This window comes from Rhinoderma darwinii, chromosome 4 (assembly GCF_050947455.1).
Source record: "Rhinoderma darwinii isolate aRhiDar2 chromosome 4, aRhiDar2.hap1, whole genome shotgun sequence".
Classification (NCBI taxonomy): domain Eukaryota; kingdom Metazoa; phylum Chordata; class Amphibia; order Anura; family Rhinodermatidae; genus Rhinoderma; species Rhinoderma darwinii.
The window spans coordinates 69,643,290-69,661,256 of NC_134690.1; the positions used below are offsets into that span (position 1 = coordinate 69,643,290).

A 17,967-nucleotide genomic window follows, 5' to 3' on the forward strand; every position below is an offset into this window, starting at 1 on the left:
ACTCTGCCGGACGTTCTGGAACGGCCCTGCAGAGTAAATTGCGGACCGCCCGGACGTGGCTAACCAGATGAGGAAACACGTGGTAAAGTTACGTTATTTGTGACATAACCGTACACTCTGATAACCGGAAACAGGAAGTTAGTTATCGGAGCTAATGGACGGGTCTGCAGAGGAAGTGCCAATTTTGTATTCGCAAGTGGTCACATGACTGAAGATGGGATACGCCGCTACATTCATCAGATCCAACGTAAGTATATTGCAAAGTTACTTGTTTTGCATTGTTTAGTTTAACTAAATGTGATTGTTTGCTTCCGGAAAACCCCTTTAAAAGCTAAAAGAAAAGCCACAAAAAACCCTGAAGGAAGTCCTAATGCATTATTGGGCGTCGGGTGGGACAATTTTCTCCCTGCTAATTTTTCTCTTTTATATTCATGCACTCTTGGGCTGGGCATACAGATACTTCATGAACACTGCTCAATTACATATGTGACAATTATGTCAATTCTTCTAAGCAACGTATCTGTATTACCGGGGTGAACATGTTGTTTCTTGTTGCCCTTGTCCTATTTAACAAGAAGAATGTGTCTGCGCTTGTCGGGTCGATCACTGCTGGGAAGAAGCTTCTTCTAGGTGTTGGAAATTCAGGTCATGCCAGTTAGTGTGTGATACGTTGTATATCAGACCGGTCTTGCTACAAGTAGTAAATGCAGGTGCATGATCGCACAATGGCAAGCATTATCATTCTTTGCACCTGCCTTTCGGATGCTGGTATTTAATGCCGGCATAAGTTGGGGGGGGGGGGGGGGGTGTTCCTGTGGTTTAACACATCTCATTTTGTATAATGTTTCATAAAGTGTGAAGTAGGATCTCATGCTTCAGGGTATGGGCTGCATTCTCATAGAACTAGCAGTTTAAAAATGAACTCTATTCACATATAGCAACAATTTATGTGACTTTTTCATCTATATTTGGTCTTTCAATTCTTCATTTTAAAGATCTCTACTAAATCAGACATGCCAGAAGAGCTGAGAGTCCTCTTTATGAATGTTTCCATTCACTGATTGTAAGCAAATACTTGTTGCAAGCACAATTTATTCATACATTTCCATGAGGAGTAACAGAGGAACCACACACTGCAGAAATCTAAGAAAAGAGGCTATGGAATTGTTTGATGGGGAATACCAATATTTACTAAGACAGTCCTGTTGGGAGAGCTGACAGGTCCTCTTTAAAGAGGCTCTGTCACCAGATTCTCAAATCCCTATCTCCTATTGCATGTGATCGGCGCTGCAATGTAGATAACAGTAACAATTTTTTTTTTATTTTTTTATTTTTTTTAAACGCTTATTTTTGGCCAAGTTATGAGCTATTTTATATATATGCAAATGAGGTTTGAAATGGACAACTGGGCCTTTTTTTTTTCGTTATGTCCAACTGGGTGTGTATTGTGTTTTTAACTGGGCGAGTTTACGTGTATGACGCTGACCAATCAGTGACCAGTCCGCGTCATACACTCCTCTACATTTATTTACACAGCAGCGATGTGCAGCCACATAAACAGAGATTAACGTTAATCAAGTGTCCTGATAATGAATACACATGATCATCCAGCCTGGACGTCATGTGTATTCAGAATCCTGACACTTCCGAATCTTTTCTGTGAGATTTGCAGCAAGGGAAACGAAATCTCGTTTACCTCGTAATCTCGTGAGATTACGCGTGGCTTGCTGGAAATCTCAAAGAAAAGAGTCAGAAGTGTCAGGATTCTGAATACACATGACGTCCAGGCTGGATGATCATGTGTATTCATTATCAGGACACTTGATTAACGTTAATCTCTGTTTATGTGGCTGCACATCGCTGCTGTGTAAATGAATGGAGATGAGTGTATGATGCTGACTGGTCAGTGATTGGTCAGCGTCATACACGTAAACAGGCCCAGTTAAAAACACAATACACGTCCAGTTGGACATAACGAAAAAAAAAAAACGTCCAGTTGTCCATTTCAAACCTCATTTGCATATATATATATAAAATATATCATAACTTTAAAAAAAAAAAAACACGTTCCCGTTATCTACATTGCAGCGCTGATCACATGCAATAGGAGATAGGGGTTTGAGAATCTGGTGACAGAGCCACTTTTTAATTACGTTCAAAGGCTACAAACCTGTCCTGTTCGTGTTCTGCTCACACCGATGCACGGATCTTTGAGAGAGATCTCTGATCAGTGCTGAGCATGCTGTGGGTAATGGATAAAAATACTACTTCTGTTCTCCTCTAAGAACATCCTCCTTATTTGCCAAAGCCTCTGAGTCTTGGCCTTTAATGACTTAAATGAGTCGACAACCTGCCTCCCATGAGAACCAGGTTACATATATGTTTCATTGTTTGGCTTAAATAACTTTGTGGCCAAATTCGAAAAAAACAAAACTGCAATGTGTGAACAAGGCCACGGCTGCTTAAAGAGATGTCTTCGCTATTTTATAGGCAAAAGTTTCACGGAAACATGGCGTTGGTCGTGATTAGTGGTAAAATCGCAGGATTACCCTGACCACGTCCTGACTTTGTTTCCCTTTTAACCATTGAGGTTGTAGTAATCCTGCGGCGAATGGAGCCTTAGCCTAAATATGAAGCCGGTCACCAAAGACTGTTTTCAGGACCCTCGTATGCAAGTTTTACAACTAAACCACATGGATAGGTCAGCACCGCAAATCTGTTTTTGACCTTAAAGGGGTTTTCCTAGGATTATTATTTCTGTTCATGAGAATGGCCTTACCTTGCCGTTCCTGGGTGTCCCATAGAAATGAATGTGGCGGTGGCCGAGCATGCGCACTACCCCTCCATTCCTATGGGGCTCCTAGGAACTCCGAGGTAAGCCCGATCTTGTGATTGGTGGAGGTCCCAGAGGTCGGACCCCCACTGATCAGATATTTATCATTTATCTTGTGGATAGGTGATAAATTATGTTTATGGGAAAACCCTTTTTAGTGGGAACCTGTCTATCACTCAGAGGGCAGCATGAAGTTGCGGACACTGATTTCAGCGGTCTGTCACTTATGTCTGATAGTTGTGGTTTTTTTTTGTTTTCTTTTGTAAATTTACATTATAAATGCTGCAGCGCTCGCTGGACTAAGAAGACGGGCATATTTATGATCTGTGCTCCTACCGCCCATCTACCAGTGATTAATAGCTTTCTCCATATGCAGAGTTTATCAGGCATAAGTGACAGCCTGCTGAATTCCGAGTGCCTGTTACTACTTTAAAGTCTCTTACAGGTTTGCTTTAATAGTGAGAAAGATAAAGGGAGAGTAATTGGGAGATTGGGGGGCTAATTCCAAAGTGTTTATCCTATTATTGATCGTTCGTCCCCATGCATTCCCATCATTGCTCCAAATGAGCGCCGATTGACATGCTGTTCTCTTCGGTTGTCGAACGAAAATCTGCCCGTGTTAAACTACTATTACTCTTCTGGTTTTGTGAGGTTCCTTATGAAGTTCTGCCCTGGAAATGCATAAAAAAGTAGCGGACTGGACTTCTAAGAATGTAACAGTTGGAGGGCACCACAGCCTAGGTCTAGAGCATAATGGCATCCTGGTACAACCTGCTATGCAGTCAATTTGACAGTCTTGGAAAATATTTTTGCATAACTTCCCTAAACGTAAGATTAATTATTTTATCTCATTGGTGGGTATCAAAGTTCCTCATATGAAGTTGACCCCATTCCATGCCAAAGCTTACTGGCATCTAATTTCTCTAAGTTGTAAAGTGTTAAAGCGACTGGTCGCAATAGCTTTACTCGGGCCTATACCATTGCACTACAGCGAAGACTTACTAGCACTTCACGCCAGAGTCAATATAGAAGACCGTGGTAGTCTGAGACTATGCTGATCTACACTGCATTCCAAATTATTATGCAAATGTTATTTTTCGCTGATTTTCCTAAATAGTCGATGCAAATGACAGTCAGTATAATCTTCAAGCCATTAACTGTTGGAGTATAATGCAAATTTTATTGAACAAATCTCCTAATGATAACAGATTTTTTTCTAGAAGTAAAAAACTCAAAATGCACTGTTTCACATTATTATGCACAACCGAGATCAAAACATTTTAAAGGTTGTAAAGAGAACTAAAATGGTAATTTGTTGAATTTGCAGCATCAGGAGGTCATATTTACAGAAATCAAAAGCTCTTTCAATCAAAAAAAACTTAGCAGGCCAAGTTACATGTTAACATAGGACCCCTTCTTTGATATCACCTTCACAATTCTTGCATCCATTGAATTTGTGAGTATTTGGACAGTTTCTGGTTGAATATCTTTGCAGGATGTCAGAATAACCTCCCAGAGCTTCTGTTTTGATGTGAACTGCCTCCCACCCTCATAGATATTTTGCTTGAGGATGCTCCAAAGGTTCTCAATAAGGTTGAGGTCAGGGGAACATGGGGGCCACACCATGAGTTTCTCTCCTTTTATGCCCATAGCAGCCAATGACACAGAGGTATTCTTTGCAGCATGAGATGGTGCATTGTCATGCATGAAGATAATTTTGCTACAGAAGGCACGGTTCTTTTTGTACCACGGAATAAAGTGGTCAGTCATAAACTCTTCGTACTTTGCAGAGGGCATTTTCACACAGTCAGGGACCCTAAAGGGGCCTACTAGCTCTCTCTCCATGATTCCAGCCCAAAACATGACTCTGCCACCTCCTTGCTGACGTCGCAGCCTTGTTGGGACATGGTGGCCATTCACCAACCATCCACAACTCCATCCATCTGGACCATCCAGGGTTGCACGGCACTCATCAGTAAACAACGCGGTTTGACAATTAGTCGTCTTGTATTTCTGAGCCCACTGGAACCGTTTCTGCTTGTGAGCATTGTTTAGGGGTGGCCGAATAATAGCTTTATGCACACTTGCAAACCTCTGGAGGATCCTACACCTTGAGGTTTGCAGGACTCCAGAGGCACCAACGGCTTCAAATACTGGTTTGCTGCTTTGCAATGGCATTTTAGCAGCTGCTCTCCTAATCCTATTAATTTGTCTGGCAGAAACCTTCCTCATTATGCCTTTATCTGAACGAACCCATCTGTGCTCTGAATCAGCCACAAATCTTTTCACAGTACGATGATCACGCTTAAGTTTTCTTGAAATATCCAATGTTTTCATACCTTGTCCAAGGTATTGCACTATTTCACGCTTTTCGGAAGCAGAGAGATCCTTCTTCTTTCCCACATTGCTTGAAACCTGTGGCCTGCTTAATAATGTGGAACGTCCTTCAGTAGTTTTCCTTTGATTGGGCACACCTGGCAAACTAATTATCACAGGTGTCTGAGATTGATTACAATGATCCAAAGAGCCCTAAGGGTATGTTCACACGGCCTATTTACGGACGTAATTCGGGCGTTTTTGCCCCGAATTACGTCCGAAAATAGCGCCTCAATAGCGCTGACAAACATCTGCCCATTGAAAGCAATGGGCAGATGTTTGTTCACACGAGGCGTAATTTACGCGCCGCTGTCAAATGACGGCGCGTAAATAGACGCCCCCGTCAAAGAAGTGACCGGTCACTTCTTTGGCCGTAATTGGAGCCGTTATTCATTGACTCCAATGAATAGCAGCGCCAATTACACCCGTAATTGACACGGCGTTCAAGCGCCTGCACATGCCGGTGCGGCTGAAATTACGGGGATGTTTTCAGGCTGAAACATCCCCGTAATTTCAGCCGTAACGGACGCCCTCGTGTGAACATACCCTAAGACACATTACCATCCATGAGTTTCATTGAAAAACAAATTACATGTTTATGACACTTAAATCCAATGTGCATAATAATTTGGAACACGGTGTATATTGCTAGATATGCCAACATTGTGTGACCAGCCGGGGTCCAACTGCTGTGACCTTGATACAACGAAGTGGCAGTGAGGCTCAGAAATGACTGTGCCACTTTGTCTCCTGTTGACTCAGCTCTGCTTTTTCCAAGCACCCATCCGGAAAAAGCAGATCAGAGTGGACAGGATACCTACGGGCACCGCTGCCATTTCATTCTCGGAATCTGCAAGAGCCGCGGTGGTTGGCCATGTAGAGATATGTCACCAATGTCTGTCAAATTATTCTTACCAATGTCAGTAATTCTCTGTTGTAACTTGTATCTATATAATGTAAGCATGTGGTGTTCTTTGTTTTTTTTTCTTGTAGGTGGTTCTTTGGATTTGGAAAACGGAAAGATTTGATGTGGCGAAGGTATGCAAATATCCAGATTAACCAAGCCTGTACGTACAATTTTTCCCCTGTTTATAGCTTGGAGAAAATATACATTTTATATTTATGTACGGAACCAATTTTTGGCCACCTGCATAAAACATGTCAGATTTTTTGGAAGGCGCATTCACATGCCGCTTATTTATAAAGCTTCCAATGTCCTATTTTTGCAGGTTTTCTGAAGTCCAACAATTGTTTTGGGGTTTTCAGCAGGCGCTAAAATTTTCAGGTCATCGTACTCCGAGGCCACTATTTCCTAGTATTTTAGAACTATTTAACCCTATACTGTTATTGGAAAGTGCTAGAACAAGAAACTGTTACTGGTGTAACAATTGTAAATGTGTGAATAGTGTAAATAACCTGAGGGGCCGGGTTTCTGTAGCTTTCTCATAAGACAAGTTTTCATGGCCATTTGGTACTGACTGACGTAATATTAAACGTCCTGTCTGCTACAGCTCCGTTTAGTCGGTTTCTTGAGAAACTGAGTTTTGATTTTGTTGTGAAATTGGCGACCACTAGCTTCAATTTCCTTTTTTCTTAAGTTAAAGTTCTATTTAAGTATTTTGTGACAGACCTATGGGTCATGGGATTTTCTTGAGTAGTCCGTCACATATGATGTGGTCAATCTAAACTGGTGTATGGAAATGGGCCGTTGGTCTGATTAATAGAAAAATGTTTTGACCGTCTTAGAAAGTTGTCTGCCAATCGCCCTTATGACCAAGATTATAAAATGTAACAAATATTATGAAAGATAAGGAGCCGAGAATATAAAAATATCTGTATATGCTTACAGTCAACTCAGACTAATCTTGTACTGAAATTGGTCTGGTGGGTCAAAAATCTGTGTTTTTGTGTATACTCCGTCTAAAGCCTTTTTTTTTATACGGGCAGATGATCAGGTGATGGGTTCAGGGTAAAGATCAGCTGATGTATGCGCAAAGGCTCGTTCATCGACTATTCAAATATTTGATGCGACCAATTATGTAAGATGTCACCCGTTTTTAACCACCTATGAGTGGCAACAATGCAGTTTTTCGACTGGTGCTGGTTTGTGCCAGTCACAAGGAGCAACGATCATTAAGTATGGGGTCGAACGAGTAGTCGCCATAAGTTACATCCCGCCTAAAGCCGGCCATACACATGAGATGGCTGTCGGAAAAAGTGCCTTTGTTGACCATTTCTGCTGACACCATAAACAAGCACACATGACTAAATCAATGAGGGGGTTACCATTTTATTTTTGGCTCTCTTCCTACAAAAAATTTACCTTTTTACAAAATGAGATTTCTCTAAATCTCTATTATATATTTTAATATAAATGTCCTATCAATCCGAAGATTTCATGATCCGGTACTCATCAGGTCCCATGAATTTTGGTTGAAAGGCTTGGGATGCTACCTGAATCATGGGTATGAGCAGACAATTTAGAAGATTATACCAATTTGTTGTGCGCAAACGTATTCGGCCATAGAGTGCACATCTACAAGAGTTGTTCCCGGAATATTTTCTCAGCTTTGCTCAACTAAATGTGGTAAAAGTTTTTGCATCACACTTGCTACTTCCTTATGTTTCTGTCTTCATGGTATGAAACTTTTCTTAGAATATAGTTAGGCAATCTGGAAAGCCCTGTGTATGAGAATTTGACCACAATCAAACACTAAATAAACATCACCTCTTATTGTGCCTTGTGTAATCTTAGAAATAACAAATGCCTGAGTTTAGCCAATCGAAAAGCGGGTACAAAGAGTCACAAAGCTTTATATCCATTATGCTCTGTACATGGGGTTTACAAAGCCTGTCACTCATGTCAGAATGTGGTGGTCCAAAAGTTGCGGTCATTTCTTTAGTAAAGGGCAAACTCCGGGAAAACCATAGTTTGCAATGTGAATTGTCACCTCTTCTCATCATGCCTGATATCACTACTAGTTATTGTAGGTTTTTAAATAATGAAGTATAAGGCAAAATGTGCCTGGCCTTTCTATAACCGTCCAGGAATGCACTGGGGGACCACCACAAATTACTGTGTATTTTGTGGTTGTCTCTGAATCTCCTCCAGGCTGTTTCCTATAGATGATGTAAGGGTATTACCAACAAATCATCTTTTGTCTCTCCGCGCAATAGCATGCAGTTTGCACATTGCTTGTGACATGAATGCTGCTGTCCAGAGCAGGGTCTGCAGCCTCTCCTGTGCCTTAGATCTCCATCTGTGTCTCTCCAGCATCCTGCTCTGTTTGGAATGATCTGTAGGATGAATACTCCTGATAGTCTAAAACTGAACCTTCAATAGGCATCACATTGGAAGATAAGGCCAGTTTAAATCTAACTTTTTGGTAGGTTTCATAGTACCTAGAGGACCAATCGCTAGAGAGAACAGTCTGTGTTCTGGGGAGACTAAGGGCATTTTCTGCCCATAACCTGTCTTCGGAGTAGACGGTTTGTGGTCATAATCCACTAGTTAACCACAGAAATCTGCAAAACAGTAACAAATGCACTCGAGTAAAACAGTGCTAAGAAGGCAAAAATAGATAACCTACAGTATATTACTATATTTTGAAGCTTTTGGCCACAATTTGTTCGAAGGTGAACATACCGTACACTAAATGTGCTGAAGTGGCTCTCTTCACATAGCACTAATTGCCTTTTGTCAGAGGTATAAGTCTGTATATGCATACAGTGGGATATGTAGCCCAAACAGCCCCCACCCATCTTGCAGTGCATCCGGGGACAACAGTCCTGGGGAAGGGGTCTCCAGGCAGAGGAAGGATCTGGTAGCACTCTGCCCAGGGACACCAGCCCTGGGGAATCTCCTGACGTCTCTGTCCATATACAAGCAATGGCGTAAGGAGCATCCCCAGGGCCAGAGTGCCTAGACAGTGTTTCATGTGGCCCTGTGCAGGAAGCTCCAGTGACACAACTATCCATATATGGATCGTTATGTCACTGGCGATTCCAAATGTATATGTTGTAACGTATATCTGTGACAAATGCCATAAAGTGGCACCTGCCACCGATAGGCTTCCATGTTGCAAGAAAGTGTACCGCATGAATACGTTTTTTCCAGGATCCCTCAGGATGAAATAGCGCAGTCGACTACGCTATTCCATCCTTAAAATAAAGGGTTTACTGACGTATACCAACTCGATGGAGTCGAAAAGGACACTCTTTTGGCATCCGGTCTAATGAAGCCCTATCGACATGTTTATTGTGTATCTCAGGGCCTTTGCTAAATGTATGTGCAAAAATGTGATCTGAAGTGGGCCTAAGATGTAAAAGGCCTTACTAAGACGAGCTAATAAGAGGGATTAGAAGCAGACATATGACATGATTAGTATGACTTCTTCTTTTTTTCTGTGTTGCATACAAACAAGTCTGTGGTAGTGTGAGGTCATTAATAGAATTAAGCTTTTCTTAGGACATGGTTAAATTTAGCAATCTGCCGTCTGGGGGAAGAGGTCAGTATAAGCATGAATGTTTCATAAAAATTAAAGGGTTTTTCCCAGTTCCGACATTTATGGCGTATCCACAGGACCTGGGAATAACCCTTTAAACCAGAGGTCTCAAACTCGGCCGGGTAAGTGCGCCGCATATAGAAAAAATGCCCTTGATGGATGCTGCCGCCGCAGTGATGTAGATGCTTGCCCAGAGCTGGAGTCCCGGGGCAGAGCCGCTTCTGGCGCTCTGCTCCTGACATCACTGTCCATATATGGACAGATGTCAGGGGCAACCCCAGAGCTGGTGTCCCGGGCAGAGCACTATTAGGCTCTTCCTGGGACTCCAGCTGTGCTCCTGACATCACTGGGACTCCTGCTCTGGGGAAGCCCCTGACATCATTGTCGATGTATGGAAAGCGATGTCAGAGGCTTCCCCAGAGTCCCGCAGCAGAGCCGATACTAGCGCTCTGCCCGGGACTCCGGCTCTGGGGAAGCCCCAGACATGGCTGTTCATATGTGGACAGCGATGTCAGAGAATTCCAGAGTCTTGGAGCAGAGCCGATACTAGCGGCTCTGTGTCCCGCGGGCCGCAGATGACAGCCCCAGGGGTCGCATGCGGGCCGCGTGCTTGAGACCTCTGCTTTAAACACTTGAATTATTGTCCTGCTACGACCTTAATTTTTTGTGAGATTAAAGGCTGATTATCCCATTATATCTGTTGTCTTTTCTGGGTGAAGTTCATGTATGCGTGTCCGAGAACCCTCTGTGCAGTCATTAGTGACTTATTTTCCTTTCCTTTACATCTATAGGGTAAGTGGGGAAAAAAAAAAGTGAAGTCTTTCGAATTAGGTTCCGCATCAGAGGCAGTTCTGGAAACAGTGGAGATCTTATTATCAGTATTACCAGAGCAATTGAGATTTTTCTTGACCCGTGCTTATGATTTCTGATTTTGTTGTGCTACATGGAGAATTTTTGTAGCGTGACTATCGCAATTTTGTTATTGAACTACAGCTGCAGTCTAGAGAATGCAGGCAACTCAATTCGCTCTTGTAGACAGCTGTTGCTCTGACACCTAGCACATTGTCAAAATGCGACTAATATACAGACGCCTTCATGCAATTTTGCGTCAGTGTCACTTTTTTTTTGTAAAAACTGCATGAAAATTAAATGTTTTTGGATTATTCAAGCCGAGAATTGGATAAACGTCTGGAGTTTATACATGCCACTTAATGTTTGTGTATGTGAAAATATCTTCAAAATCAAGGGAACTGACAATCTATTTTTTAGTTGGAAATACAAAAAAATGAACCACTTCTAAAAAACAGGAACTGCACACCTTGAAAAGTAAGTGCACCCTATGTGTTTCCAGAAACTAGAGAACCTGACCATTGCAGTTGTTGCTGTTTACAACCACAACCGCCTTTATGCAACTTTGTAACAAATAGATAATTTAAAAATAAAAACACGTTCAAAAATCCACCTAAAGCTCACGTCTTAGCAGAGGCTAAGGCCTTATTCACACGACCGAGTCCGAGTATCGGCCGATAAAAACGTGCGTTTTGCATCCGTTCCGAGCAGTGTTGCCGTTTTTAACGGACAATTTTGACCCGTTTTGCATCTCACACTGCCCTCTATAGATACTGCCACGCAGACCCCCCCTTGTAGGTAGTGCCACACAGACCCCCCCCCTTGTAGGTAGTGCCACACAGACCCCCCCCCCCTTGTAGGTAGTGCCACACAAACCCCCCCCCCCCCCCTTGTAGGTATCACAAGACCACACCTCAGCTCATGTAATCACCATCATCCGTGTATATATGTAATCCCCATCAGATACCATCGAGGCAGGCACTGAGGAATAACATGAATGCGATAAATGGTGCTGGCACTGAAGCATATGAGAAGAATAATCAGGGTGGGCATTGAGGAGACGGTGGACTAATAGGATGCCTCAAACCCGGGTGTACGTCAGAAGTCCCGGGTTTGAGGCATCCTATTGGTCCTCAGACTGCTCAATGCCCGCCCTGTTCAATTATTTGCTTATGCCTCAATGCCCGCCCAATTTTCTTCGCGTTCATTCTATTCCTCAGAGCTCGTGCGGTGCCCGCCCCGAGAAATTGTCCCTGGAAAATATTTTTTATATATTATGTGAAAGTTTTGGTCCTTTGAACCCTGATCTGGTGCTCAGTCATATCCTGCTAATACATAATCATATGTAAAGGCCCAAACAGTGCCCATCAAGGACACTAAGAATATAGATATTTAGTCTATCCATGTGGATCTGTGTGTGACATCGGAGGATGGGGGACAACATAATTGCCCATAAAATTACGTTTTCAAGGTGATAAATAGAATTCTGATTTATGTAACCTATGACTGGTGTTAGGCCCTCCCTTCAGAGCACGTTTCGGCTCTACAATTATCGTGTACATTGTGAAAGCTGCCGATGTAAGCGATTTAAACATGTCTGTTGGGCTTTCTTTTAGCCTACATCATGTTAGTAGTGTACCTTTTTTATTTATTTTTTTATTTTTATTTATTTTTTTAATTGAAGGATGGAATAGCGTAGTAGACTGTTCTGTACCATCGTGAGGGATCCCGCAAAACAGCATACCGCAGAGTTTACCTTTTTCTGATTTGAATGGAAGCCTATTTGTGATGGATGCCTTCACAGGTACACGTTAAATGTATACGTCGGGGAGCTCCAGTCACATAAGTGTCCATACATGGACCGTTATGTCACTGGAGATTCCTGCACAAGGTCGCAGGAAGTACCGCCGTCCTGAGGAGGCGCTCTTTGCCCAGGCACTCCGTGTATATAAGTACAGTGCCACGTCAGGAGCTTCACCAGGTTTGGGGTCCCTGGGTAGAGCATCAGATAGCACTGCAAGGGGGTTTGGGCGATGCATATACAGTGGGATTTATTGCAGCCTTCCGTCGCAGGTATATGTCAGGAGTCTGATGTATACTTCCAACTGAAGGCAAACAACGCTTTGTGAAGCGGGCCTGATATAAGTTTTTTGTTTTTTTTTGTTTTGTGAATTACCTGTGGACAATACTGGAAGAACCTTCAATATTAAAAATAGGTGTCCTTGGTTTTGCGGTGAACTTAAGAACTGTGGCTCCCCTTCCTGAAGCAGTCCTTTCATGTATTGTCTGATTAAACCGGAAACAAACACTTCTATTTAGTAGCAAACAATACTCCGAGAAAATAGGCTAAGTGGGGGGCATGCACTGCAGCCTCGGGCACTGACCATGTGGGCCGGCAGGAACCTTTTACACCGTTTTGCTGTATAGTCCATTACATCCAATAATGAGATTTAAAGGAAGAAATAGCAGTTACAAGAAGAATTTGTATTTAGAAAGTTTCAGCTGTTCATTAATAACTGTTCCTGAAACGACTGACTGTGATCTTCGCCCTCCCGGTGATCGCCCATTCGAGGCATGACATGCTTTAAATCCCTGCACACAGCATTGCTGTATGTACAGAAAATGTACGGTGCCACAGAGTCCCTACAGATCTGTTATTTACACGTAGGTACCCCATGTGCCACCATATGTTGCCTCTCTGAGCCAGGCTTTTAGACAAGACAACCTCCATAATGCAGCAACAATCGATCATGCCACAATTTTTATTTTTGCAGAATTTTTACGAAACTTGAGTACTAAAAAATCCTCTGCAGACGCTCTATAAAATCAGAGGCACCTAGAGCCATAGTATAAGCCCCATATTATGGATCCACTCGACACCGTTCTGCGATACAGCCACAGACCTGAGGCCTTACAGTGGGTTCTTGGAATTGTTTGTTTTTTTTGGTGGGGGGGGGGTAAATTCCGTTTTAAAAAAAAACAATTACTCTTCCATCATCCATTTGTCATATAGTATAGAAATTCCACTGATGTCTTCCGTGCGTTGTCCTGACAGAGAAGTGTCCTAGGATCTAGTAGGACTCGTGGAGCTGAGTGTTCTCTCTTATGAGCAAGGATTTCTTGGCATTGTAAGCGCTTGTTAGATTTTAAAGCCTTGTGGCTTATTGCGATTTGACTTTGTAGTGTCGGTTTACAGTATTTGCTATAGTACTTCCTAAGGTTTTGTATTACATGGGAGGATAATGGCACTGCTAACTATATCATTGATTCTTTGAGACCTATATTGATGACCAAGTTCTAGCAGCCTGTACAGTAATTTATCTGGTGCATATATAAGAGAAGGTTTTGACTTGTTTATGTTCCATTTCAGTACTAATAAGATTAGAAGATGACAACAGAAGAGGTGGTTGTGGTTGCCAAGTTTGACTACGTGGCTCAGCAAGATCAGGAACTGGACATTAAAAAGAATGAGCGCCTCCTCCTTTTGGATGACTCCAAATCCTGGTGGCGTGTCCGCAACTCCATGAACAAAACTGGCTTCGTACCTTCCAATTACGTAGAGAGAAAAAACAGCGCTCGAAAGGCCTCCATAGTAAAAAATTTAAAAGACACCTTGGGTAAGTCCATTCATTATTATTAATAATTCTTAATCTGTGACCACAGCATGGAGAAATTGTGGTGCTCCAAAATGTACAGTCTGGGAAACTTCTTCTTTCTGTTGGGATGCCGGTTTACAGTTCTCATCCTATAATATTTCTGCCACTTTGCAGAACGGCTCTTTGTTGCGCGTGAAGCGTTCAGAAGAATATATTTATTTGGCTGTTCTGATGTGTTTTGATATGTGAATAAATTGGCCATGTACTAGGGCACTGAGGCCATCTTTAATTTTGCTTTTATTTCTATGGACCAGCAAACATATAAAAAGGTGCACAGCGCGAACTATGTAAACCTTGTGAACGTTGCTTGTATGTTATGAAAATGCATTGAAAGCGATTCTTTAAAGGGGTTGTCTTATTGGACAACCAATGTTTTTGGAAATTTAAAGGGATCTTCCCACTTTTACAAGTGATGGCATTTAGCTAGGATATGGCATCACGTACTGATCGATGGGGGTCCACTGCTAGGCTTTTTAAGCCAGTTGGCTGATTCACTGCTTTCTCCTGCGGTGTTCCAGGCTATCCGCTATGCAGAGAGTTATAACACAGCCCCATTCGCTTGATAAGAGCGGTGTTGAAGTTCCATTCACAGCGGGCGGCTGGACGGGACACTGTGTATGAGGAATGCCGAAGATCCTTTTTTTTTTTTTTTCTTCGCTCTGCAGTGGTCCCAAAGGTCATACCCCACAACAATCATGATGTTGTGGCATATCCTATTGATGTGCTGTAACGTTTTATGATGTGAATACCCCTAAAGCCGGCCCAGGATTCAATACTACCCCGACGCTTCCGTAGCAAAGAGTCCCTGCTTCAACGTCTGGTTTGTGTGGAGTCTGCCTCCTGGGATGATGTCGTCCCCGCCAGTCACAGGTTGCAGCGGTCAGATGGGACAAATCATCATCCCAGGGGGCCGGCTTAACACAGACCAGCCCAGGGTGCAGGAACGTCGTGTTATAGGAGGAGTGCCAGTGAGGAGTATTTTATTTTTGGTAGAAAAAGGGTCTTGCATTTTTTTTTTTTTCCTTCTAATTGCGATTATTGCGATGAAAATTCAGCTGTCCCGCAGCAAAAAAAGCGCATTTGCCATTTGTTATGGATTTTCACTTCTCTGTTAAATTTAATGAAGAAAATCTGCAACACGTGCGCAACCAATTCAGCAGCAGAAATTAACATGCAGCGGATTCAAAAATCTGCACCGCGTGATAATTTCTAGCACGTACATTTTCTGCAGCGTGTTACTGTAATATACTGTCTTGTTTTTTTTGTATTTTTTTTTTGCCTGCAAATTTGGATCGAAAATCTGCAGCAATTACTCTATATGTGAACACCGCCTTACATGCCATGCCATCTATTCAAATATGTGCCTGACCGTGTAATGTCTGAGCAAGAGCGGCTCTTTTTTACTGTCTATGGTTAATACAGTGGGGTCTTCAGCAGGGGACCCCTTCTATGATGTCCATATGCCCTAATATCCTATTTTTCTTGTGATTTCCCCCCCCCCCCCCCCCACAAAACGAGTTTTTACAAATATGTATCTGGGAGAAGTGTGGGCTAATTGGGGGCAGGGTTTGATATGTCCCAGGAATGGGGATTCAAAAGTTAAGAGGTATGGTTGTGTTTTTTGTTTTTTTTTAAGCTAGGTCTGTCATGTATTTGTTTACTAACTGGCCTGCGGATACCTGGACAGCGGAGGGTTAAAGGGAATGTGTCGCTAGAATTTTTTTTTATTTTTTTAAACCATTATTATTTGAGTGATTACACGTTTTTTATTTTTTTTATTTTTTCACAAGTCAGGAAATATTATAAATTAGATTCTAATTTATAACATTTCCATGTGCTGGGCACTAGAGGGAGCAGTTCCCAAAATTGCAGCATGGTCAATGTGGTAAAGCAACCTCATTGCTTTATGCTGCCAATTTGGGGTTGACACACTCTCGTGTCCTCACACAATCCCCCCTCCCTTATTATGGCTAGTGCCAGGAGAAGGAGGGGGTTTGAATAGTCAAACCTCCTACAATGTGTGCCGCCATTTTCTGAGCGACTGCACAGTGTAGGAGGATTAGATACAGTGGTAATCAGACAGTATAAGACTAACATACACACACATCACATACACAAACATATCTTACCTGCTCCTGCCGCCTCCGCTCCTATTCCTTGCGCCTTCGCGTCCTTGAACATATGGCCGGAAGCCGTCATCTTACTGTCCGGCAGCGGCTTTCGGTCCACATGAAAATGGCGCCGGATTTCGCTCTGCCATAGACCTTCCTTTTGGTCTGTGTTGGAGCGGCGCATGCGCCGTTCCCACACAGACGACGTACGCTGTAGTTAATGGAACGGCTCCCGTTCGCATTCTCTATGGGGATGTATGTGCCATATTCCATCTCTGTGTCGTTAATCGACACCTACAGAGATGGAAAAAAAAAAATGGCAGCCCCCATAGAAAAGTAAAAATAAAAAAGTAAAAAGTAGAACACACGAACAAAAATAAATAAATGTAATTTTTTTTTTATCATACTAAAAGCAATATGATAAAAAAAAAATTATAATTTCATGACACCTTCCCTTTGAATTACATTTATATGCCAGACGTCTCACTTTTCATTGTTACATTTGCCAAATGTACTTTGCATATAGTCCCCTTGATGTTTCATCCTCTCCAGCTGGTTCTTCTGGGTAGAAGTTATAGATTTTATTGTTCATCTTCTAGGATTGGCTTTATATTTCCAATCTTTGTGTATTTAAAAATGCTGCAAGTATAAACTCCGTACTTACAGACTGAGATGTGACGTTTTCCACCACCACGACTTTTCATACACGAGCACCAACATGTCCGTATTCTTCTCTGCCGTGCGCACACAGGGAGTACTCCGTCACCATCTCCATAAGTGGTAGAAGCTAAATGCACTTCAATAGATTTGTATAGTTGTTACTTTTTCTTCTCTCTGGTTTTCCCTGCAACTGTATTTTGAGAAACTAATTCTATAAAAGTGATCCGGATTTTCCAGGCTTAGGACTTCCTATGGCTGAACAATAATTGTATTCAAACCAAAGCCGGTTTTAAACTCTTCTTGATGTATTCTTTAACCTGGTGGTCGCGTTTTTAGAATGAAAAAAAAAAAAAGACACTGGGGGAGATGTATCCCAAATAGCAGAAAAAAAATTGGTCTTGTTGCCTATAGCATCCAATCGTAGCGCAGCATTCACTTTTTCAGAGCCATTTACGAAAAGAAAGCTGAGCTGTGATTGGTTGCAATTGGCAGCAGGTCCATAGAATGGATACCGATGTTAACAAAGCCCGAGACCTTGTTCACATTCCAAAATTTTTATGCGGATTGTGACACCTTTTTCGTATCGGAATCCGCATGAAAAACGCTCGTAACCAGCATCGCATTGTCTTCAATGGGAAACTGCCCCATTGTTTAGAAGGGGAGGAATTTTCAGCGGGCGGAAATTGCGTACCGTCTTGCTGGGGAAAAAAAAAGTAACCTGTCCCTTCTTGACGCAGTTTCCGCAGGCATATTCAATTGCGAAAACCACATTTGATAGCCACAGGTAGATTAGCCCCATTTAATGGGGCAAATCTGTGTGCAGAAGTGCAGCCGTTTTTACTGCAAAACTGCGGAGGGAATCTGAGGGTTAGCCTCAGATTTCTACTGCGGTATCTCGGCCAATTCCATGTCTTTTTTTTTCCCCTCATAAAAAATCTGCCATGTGAACATGGCATAACAGTTATGTCAAGGTAGGC

The 17,967-nt window shown here is 42.4% G+C and overlaps 1 protein-coding gene across 3 annotated transcripts in view; it reads left to right on the forward strand.

Annotated features, from left to right (window-relative positions):
• Nucleotides 1-17,967, forward strand: part of NCK1 (NCK adaptor protein 1) — a 108,321-nt gene that overhangs the window by 57,937 nt on the left and 32,417 nt on the right. For 2 of the 3 annotated variants that reach the window (XM_075861183.1, XM_075861185.1), the window contains 2 exons: nt 6,203-6,247; nt 13,934-14,180. In XM_075861183.1, coding sequence (XP_075717298.1) covers nt 13,952-14,180 — 229 coding nt within the window. In that variant the 5' untranslated portion in view covers nt 6,203-6,247; nt 13,934-13,951. Of the gene's footprint in view, nt 1-6,202; nt 6,277-13,933; nt 14,181-17,967 lie in introns of all 3 variants that reach the window. The other variant, XM_075861184.1, reaches the window with a different exon arrangement.